General features: G+C 37.0%; 1 protein-coding gene across 1 annotated transcript in view; it reads right to left on the bottom strand.

The window, feature by feature from the left end:
• The window catches only part of eogt (EGF domain-specific O-linked N-acetylglucosamine (GlcNAc) transferase), a 184,978-nt gene that overhangs the window by 7,696 nt on the left and 168,333 nt on the right, over positions 1-8,949 (bottom strand). The window contains exons 6-8 of the mRNA XM_037678622.1: positions 3,514-3,620; positions 1,849-1,952; positions 505-597 (exon numbers count right to left, since the gene is read on the bottom strand). Coding sequence (XP_037534550.1) covers positions 505-597; positions 1,849-1,952; positions 3,514-3,620 — 304 coding nt within the window. The remainder of the gene's footprint in view (positions 1-504; positions 598-1,848; positions 1,953-3,513; positions 3,621-8,949) is intronic.

The following is an 8,949-nucleotide window of genomic DNA, read 5'->3' on the forward strand; positions in this document are numbered from 1 at the left end:
TCCAGTGGCCCGTTTCTGTTGGGCAGACCAAATGTTTGCTACTGTCCAGCAGTCTGTTGTCATTCAGTGTCCCAATACCTCTGGCAACCAGTTACTGTCTGACCGCCTGCTGTTTGCTACTCTCTGGAGGCCTATTTTGGTGCCTCGCTGCTGACTGTGGCCTGTTGCCAACATGTCTTCAGAGCAGTCCAGTTCTTCCAAACTGGATGGCAACCCGATGATTGACTGATTCATTGACTGAATCATTGATTGAATGAACACGTACCAAACTGTGATCCTGAAATATGTACCCAACTATGACTTAGGTGCATTATTATACCTCTAAAATTCTCATTTCTTATCTGTTATGAGTTTAGTTGAAATTATTCAGTGCAAAACTGCTATAAATAAGCTTAGAGTGTATCAGAAAAACAATTCTAAAGAACTTTTACAGGCTATTAAGGAATAATTAAGAGTGTCTTATGGAAGAGTAAAACTAGCTCACAGAAATTAAGTTGTACTCACTCGTTTTGAGTCATAAGTCTTCAAGTGGATGATGTCAAACTCTGTAAAGGCTCTCCACGTTTCACTAAACAGGTCTCCATAACCATAATAACTCTGAGAAAAAGAAAACAAAAAAAAAAAGTTAAAAAATGTTTTTTTTTTTTTTAAGTATTGGCCAGTGGAGAACCTTCAGGGCCTTTCTTAGAGAAGAAGAATTCAGCACATTTGAAATCTAGTTTTTCTTATTTTTATTATTTTTTTATATTGTGCTTTTCCCACTTATTTTCTACAACAATCAGATTGCAGCTGAGCAAGAAACTTTTTGTAAATCATGAAAATACAGTTATCCAATCAGAAGAGTTAAAGTTGCGTCTCCAGGCAGAAATATGTTTAAAGCCTCTCTCTCATTGGTTAGGACTTCACCGTCATTAGATGAGGCTAAGGTCAGTCATGGACACTCCAGAAAATTAACCACTCTTAATGTTAATGTAAAGTGGGAATAACCAAAGCTCTTTTTTTTTTTTTGCCCTGTCAAGATTTGTGATGGATTCAGTTGCAACCTCCAAATTAAATGATTTGCACTGAAATTGTAGTTGCTATAAAAATAAAAATAAAAGGTTAAAAATCTCTTTTAATCTTACAACAATAATTTTCAAAAATGCACTTGTGTTTTGTTTTCATTACATGATGAGATTTTACGGAAACAGGACATTCTTTGCGTTACTGTTAAATTTCAATGTAATTATTAAAATTATATGCAATTTAAATGCAAGTGACTTAAGCTGCAGGGACTGCTGGATAATCCTAAAACAGAAATTTGTAATTTTTTTTTCCAGATTATGAGTTCAGATGGGTTGTCCGTGTTGGCTGTTCCATTTAGTATTGATTTGTCATTTATGTTTAGGTTGTTGTAAGTTATTGTAAAACAAATATGTCATAAGTCACATGAAGCAGCTGTTATATATATATATATATGTTAGGAAAGCACCTTTGGTTCAGCAAGTTTCTGTTTTGCAAAACTAAAGGTAATATGACACAATTGTACCACAACCTCATGGTATATTTGACCTTAGCATTTCATAGCGTGCTTCAAGATTATATCCTAGCTTAAGGTCCAGCTCTAATAGCCACGGTTCTCCACTGGTATTGACATAATCTGAAATATGTTTACTTCAACTACTTTCATTCTACTACTTTGTAATTTTAATTTGTTATAATTCAACAAGTTTTGTTTTGTTAATTGTCCAGTGTGTGTTTAAGCACAATAAAATACACTAAACTAAAAAAAAGAAAAAGAAAAACAGAATCCATCGGTGGATAAAACTCTTTCCACCAAAGGAATTAATTGGGGAGATTGGTACTCACCGTATCCCACATGACAATGTTAATATCTGTGTTGAAGGAATTGTTAATGTGCTGGGAGATGTAGAGGTTGACAAAGTCACAGAAATGGTGGTACATGTTCACCCCTGTTAAAAAGAAAATATATATAAATATTATTTTTAACATAATGATGTGCATACTTCTATCTGGTAGGCTAGCAAACAATAAAATAAAATAAAATAAAAGAAGAAATAAAGAAAAGGAAGAAAAAAACTTGGACTTCAATGCAAAATTCAAACAAGGTTCTGAGCTTCGAGGAAATTGACAATTACAGTTTGTAAACATAAAATGACTGCTTAAAAATTAAGATAAATTGGCCAACAAAATATTAACACCAAATAAATACATTAACACGACTGGTCACAGTTTTTAAAGGTACCAATTTCAGTCTACACGAGTAAGAACATGCTGCACATACATGTTGTCAAACGCACGTGAATAAATCTCCTGCTGTGGACGGATCAGCCAACACAAGCGCATAGATCCGTTTAACTGTACATGTGACTTTGGAGACTGTCTTAACAATCTAGATTCACAAATGAAGTGCTGCGTTCAAGGTTGGTGATAAAAAGGGACATCTGTACAAAACTATCAGACATGGATAACTTCTGTTTTAGATTATTAATGGTAATACATGTTTACTTGTTTGATCTCACTGGCAACAACTGTTGTCTTTATTCTTTCTACATGCACATACTTATTTTTACTTTAGAGGTTTTGCTGCAGTCGTCACCCTGCCATCCTGCCAACTGTCCACTAGAAGAGGCTATGGAACTGCTGCAAGAGCACAATGCTGCTCTCAACATTTTTCTGGTAGTTATTCCAGAAAAATAACTTGCCCATTTTTGGTAATTTATTTCAGCTGTTCAATGTCAGTGTAAGTGTATGTGTTTTATTTTAGGGGTTAAGACGTACTGATAAAGTCATATGTGTTGTTTCTAATAACCTAGTAAATCCCATATGTCCCAGCGTTTCACCAGCCTAGAACACAGCATTACATTTGTGAATCAGAAATGTGGAAAAAGCCTCAAAATCACAAGCACTGGCAAATTGAAATGTGGGCTTGTGCGACTGATCCGTCCACAGCCAGGAATTTGTGTGAGCACATTATGTGATTTGTATGCGTAACATATTTCTACTTGTGCTGTTTGAAATGTGTACATTTGAAAAACTGTTTATGCATTTGTGAATACTTTTGAGACCAATTCATCTGTATACAGTGTTTCCCCTAAGTCACTTGCCCTGGGAGGGCCCTCATCTCTTTGGTGATTTTTGTTGATGGGGTTGGGGTGGTGGTGAGAGAAGCAGAGCTCTATGTATGCAGCATTTAAGCTAGTGCATCTTTGTTATGTGCCGCTAGCTTAGCAATACGTCAGTGGTGGCAGATTTCGGGGTGGGGGGGTGGGGGTGGGAGATTTCGGTAGGCGGGGTGCCCTCCTTGGATAATGGTAGGGGAAACACTGGTATACCAAAACATAATTCATTTTGCAATTAGCATTAATTTAAATTTGCACAAATTATACACAAATGTACCACATTATTGTTGGGTTTTTTTTTTTAGGCGTAATCCATAATAGAAGTAAAACATTTAGCAATTCATTAAGATAGTAAAACCTAAACTAAGTCAGACAAATCTTGATTACTTACCAGCATCAAGTTTCATAAAAACAGTGGGTTTTTCAACAATGATGTCACAATGTCCATCTTTTATTGGATGGAAGTCTAGTTCAGTGTATGTCTGCAGTTCAGCATACCTACAAAACATCAACATATAATGGTAACTATTTGAAACTAAGGATAACAAAAACAAGTTGCAGATCATGAAATTATGAATCAGATGGGCAAAATTAAATGATAACAAGCTAATGTTAAAAAAAAAATCTGATTTTTTTAAAAAGAATTAACAAGTTTATTTTTTAAAAGTTGATTAACATATATTAAACATTTTATTTCAAGGCATGACAAAGAACTTTTTTGATTTTATTACTCTTCATTTATTGTGCTATATCCAGAATATTGTTAGTGCAGATACAAGTGCTTGTGCCAAGATGGCCGCGCTCAGCCGGGCTGCAGCTTTACAGTGAAAACCCAGTTTTTATTAGTTTTGGAATTGGCTCCATGCCCGATTCCGCTCTCCTTAGGTGTGTGAATTATATCCTGATGCATGCTCAATAATCCAGGTAGAAAAATATCCTGATGCATGCTCAATAATCCAGGTAGAAAAATATCCTGATGCATGCTCAATAATCCAGGTAGAAAAATCCAAAAAAGTTCAATCTGGTCCTCTGGACATTCAAAAAAACAAAACAAAGTAAAAAAAAATGTAGAGACGTTTCGTCTTTCATCCGAAAGACTTCCTCAGTCTGAGGTGCTGTATTCAGCTCAGTCTCTTAAATAGCACCTTCTCAGAGTGGATCAACCAGTTTGCTGCTGACAACCAAAACCAGCTGATCACATGATCAAGAAGGACCATCAGCCTAACAATGGATCATTAGCACACTGATGGCTGTTTACTATTCACAGGGGGTTGAGTGATACTAGCAATAACAGCATTGTAAGAGGGGGACAGTTGAACCCGGAGGCCTACACCCCTGTTTAATGATGGACGATTTCTTTTCACAAAGATGGCCTCCTTTACTCCTCTCTCAAACCATCGTTCCTCTCTGTCCAGGATGTGAACATCTTCATCCTTGAAAGAGTGACCGCTGGCCTGGAGATGAGTGTAGACCGCAGAATCCTGGCCTGATGATGTTGATCTTCTGTGCTGGGCCATCCTTTTGGCCAGTGGCTGTGTGTGAATTATAGCTGAACCGAACTTATGAGCATAAGAGAGGGTTTAACTCTGGATACATCAGCTATCAACAACAATTTGAAAACTACGCTCGGCAGACTTCAGATTCTACAGATATCAGTGTGGAGGCAGCAGCACTTTAATGGGAAGAGGAGGCATCGTGCCTGGGGAAAAGAGAGGAAGCTGGGCTGGCGTGTTAGTGAGACTATTTAGTGAGAAGGCTAATGCTAAGGCTAACAGATTACATATCCCGTCTCTCTTCCTGTCCAACGTTTGCTCCTTGGAAAACAAGCTGGATCTGCTGCGACTGACAGTCAGTTCCTCAGAGGAGATGAAGAAATGTGCTGTACTCTGTCTCACAGAGACATGGCTTAATAACAAGCCAGACTCAGTGTTCCAGCTGGATGATAGCAGGGCTGGGTGATATGGACCAAAATGAATATCTCAATATTTTCAAGATAAATCACAATATACAATATATATCTCAATATTTTTTTCTTTCCATAAAATAATAACAAAAATATATTCCTGAGGCAAAGCTTTGTCCCAGTTGGCACAGGCACAAATAGTAAACAGTTTGAATTGTACAAAATAAATGTCAAAAATAAATTATTTACATATATTAAAGTTTGTTTTGTAGACATTTATTTACATATATAAGTACAAGTTGTGCTGGTGCTAACAAAAACATTTTTCTGAGTCAAAGCTTTGTCCCAATTGTCACATAGGCACATATAGTAAACAGCTGTAACAGTACAAATAAATATCTAAAAAATAGCTATTTACATATATTAAATAGTTTATTTTTTAGAACTTTAATTACACATATTAAATAATAATCCTCTTCAGCTGCGCTGCCTTCACGACGTTAGTAAACGTGTGTGAACTGCAGCTGCAATGCCGACTGTGTTTTCAGCCTCCTTCCCTGAAACAAACCACGGGTCAAGACTCATTTAGCCATGCTGTGCCTTATGAGAGGAACAGTGTGAGGTGGTGCGACATTAATAAATCAGCCGCTTGTTCTATCGCTAAACACAATCCCAGTCTCAACTGTGGAACAAGACGGATCAAGATAGCCATTTTGTTAGCCGCTAAGGACTGTGTCATTAGCCATATGATAAGCCACTGCTTTATATGCTGCACCACCTCTCACTGTATGACTTGAAAATCTGTGATGTTCTCCTTTTTCTGTCCATCCAACTTGACACAGCCCCTCCTCCCTCATGTGCTGCTTCACACATGCTTACTAATGTTGTGGAGGCGACACAGCTGAAGAGGATTATTATTTAATATGTAAATTGTTTTTTTTTAGACATTTAGTAGAGTTAAAGCTGTTTGTTAATAAATGTGCCTGTGTGACAATTGGGACAAACCTTTGACTCAGAAATATATATATATATATATTTTATTACTGTATGGAAAGAAAAAAAATGTTCATTCATTCAACCTTTATTTATACAGGTTAGTCTCATTGAGCCTCGTAGACTCATTTACAAGAGAAACTTGATTTTAACAAAGAATGATGACAAGCAGTAGACAACAATGACAACTGTAGAGGGCAGGTCTCTGGTGGTCTAGTGGCTAGGATTCAGTGCTCTCACTGCCACAGCCTGGCTTCAATTCCCAATCAGGGAAGCAAATGTGTCATTGCACCTTTTTGTAGTAAAGTTAAAATAGCAACAGACTCCTTAATCAAATACATCCACCCATTTATGCAACATGGCTAAAATACTCATAATGTTAAGACTTAAATTAGTACAGTATTTTCCACCCTATAAGTCACATCAGTCCAAATATGTCTAATGAAGTGGAAAAATCCATAAACATGTCACTTCGCCGTATGTGTCACATCTATTATGCGTCACCGCTGATGTGTTACATTTGTTATGCATCACCACTGACAACCCAGAAATGTGGGCCGGTGTTGTGCCAAAAATCAATTGGCTGCCAAATCAATCAATCAATCAACCTTTATTTATACAGGTAAATCCCATTGAGCCTCGAGGACTCATTTACAAGAGAGACCTGATTTCAACAAAGAAAGATGACAACAATGGAAAACAGCAACAACAATAAACAGTTATAAAAAAGCATACTACAGTTTTTTTTTTTTTTTTTTTTAACAAATAGGATGGCTAAAAGGAAAAGGTAACAAAACAAAAAAACAGCTAGATTCCAAGACAAATGTAGAAAACTAAAAACAGGAACATGTCAGCATTGGTCCCTGCCAGGTGTCCAACAGATTCTTAAAGACACTTAGAGAGGTCAAGGTCGAGAGCTTCAAATCTTTTTGTAAGATATTCCAGGAAACAGGAGCGGAATAGGAGAAGGCCCTTTTGCCTAGTTCAGTCCTCACTGAGGGAACACTGCAGGTAATAATGTCCTGAGAGCGCACTCCGTAGCTGCACTCACGCAGAGACATGTAGGAGGAAATGTATGAAGGCAACAGACCAAGAAGTGATTTAAAGATGAAAATATACCAGTGAGAGAGTCTGTGTGAAGTTAATGATGTCCAGTTAACCAGTGAATACAGTGTGCAGTGGTGGGTACGATAATCACAGCCAGTTATGAATCTTAGTGCACCATGATAGACAGCATCCAACATCTGCAGGGTTCTTGTAGGAGCGTTCATGTAAATAATATCACCATAATCAATTGAGGGAAGGAAAGTGACAGATACAAGGCGTTTTCTAGCATTCAGGGTTAGACAGGATTTAATGGCAGTTGCGGGAGCGTGCACGGGAGGACATTAATAAGAATTCAACAAGATTAACACTTAAAAACAATTATTTGTTTGCTTAGAATTATAGCAAAGGTGTGTCTTAGTTGAACTTTTACTTAATAAATACACTTTAAAGGTCCAATCAGCTGCATTTCAAAATCTGATTTGCGGAAGCGGGCATGTGCAGAAGGACAAGCCGCTGATCATTTCTTCGAAATTTAACAAGATAAACACCTAAAAACAATTATTCGTTTGCTCGACGTTATAGCAAAGGTGTGTCTCAGTCTAACTGGTGCTTAATAAATGGATTTTGAATGTAAAATCAGCTGTATTTCAAAAGCCAATACGAGGAAGTAGGAATGTGCAGAGGGACTAGTCGATATGCGTTTTTTCCTAAATTTAACAATATAAGCACCTAAAACAATTATTTGTTTGCTCAGAATTATAGCAAAGGTGTGTATCAGTTGAACATGTACTTAATAAATGCACTTTTTTGGTCGAATTAGCTGCATATCGTGAGGGAAATCCAGCGAAATTAAGCTGATTTGACAGTTGCTCCAAGCAGCGGGAAGAACGAAGGTGGCAGGCTTTGGTAAGCCGATTGTGTCATTAAAAGCTGATAAATTTTATCAGTCATCGAGGACATGGTAAATACAAAAAAGTTCAAGGAAAAAACAACAAAGTATTAAGTAAAGTATAATAAATAAAGTCCAGTTCTTTTTGTCTTGAACTTTTTGGAAAGTTACTGAGGCCACTTTTATTTATTACATGATACAACGGCATGCCTTACAACTCGAGCGCAATCTACAGGCTGAAAATGGTAGTGTTCAATTGTTTCAGTAACAATGAATGAAACCGAACAGCTCAGTCAAAAATTGGTTTATAAATATGGGAAAACATCCATCAACATGTTGCTTTGGCCAAAAAGTCGCAGAGCATGTGAATTATGCAAAAAAAACAGCGACAAATAGGGTAAAAATACGATACTCACAAAGGACAGAAACAGCTCATGTGTAGCGATTTCTTATATATAAGCAATGCCATATGTCCAACTGTAAAAAAAAAAAAAAAAAAAGAAGTAGGTACTAGGCATCCATCTTTTCTTGACCTTACTGGAATAAATGGAAAGACGGTAAAAATTGGCAAATCAAAAAACAGCCATTTTAAGTTGAATCTAATACAGGCAACATGTATGACATTTACTGTATAAAAAGCATATCAGTGTATTGATCCACTTTAAAATGTCCAAGTTTAAAAACTGTAACATCTTCCTCTTCTTTCCATGCCAATCTAAACTCACAATGCTTCAGCTGTGCACAGAGAATATTCAAGCTTTAACACACTCCCTGGTGGTCTAGTGGCTAGGATTCGACACTCTCACTGCCACGTCCCGTGTTCATTTCCCGGTCAGTGAAGCAGATGTGTCAGTAGACCCTTTTTGTAGTACAGCCACAAAAGCAACAATCTCTTTGACCCAACACATCTAGTCTTTTATGCAACATGACTAGAAAACTCATAATGTCAAGACTCAAATGAGTACTCACAAAGGACAGAAACAGCTCGTGTGTAG

Source organism: Nematolebias whitei, chromosome 7, assembly GCF_014905685.2.
Source record: "Nematolebias whitei isolate Nwh7 chromosome 7, NemWhi1, whole genome shotgun sequence".
Lineage (NCBI taxonomy): Eukaryota > Metazoa > Chordata > Actinopteri > Cyprinodontiformes > Rivulidae > Nematolebias > Nematolebias whitei.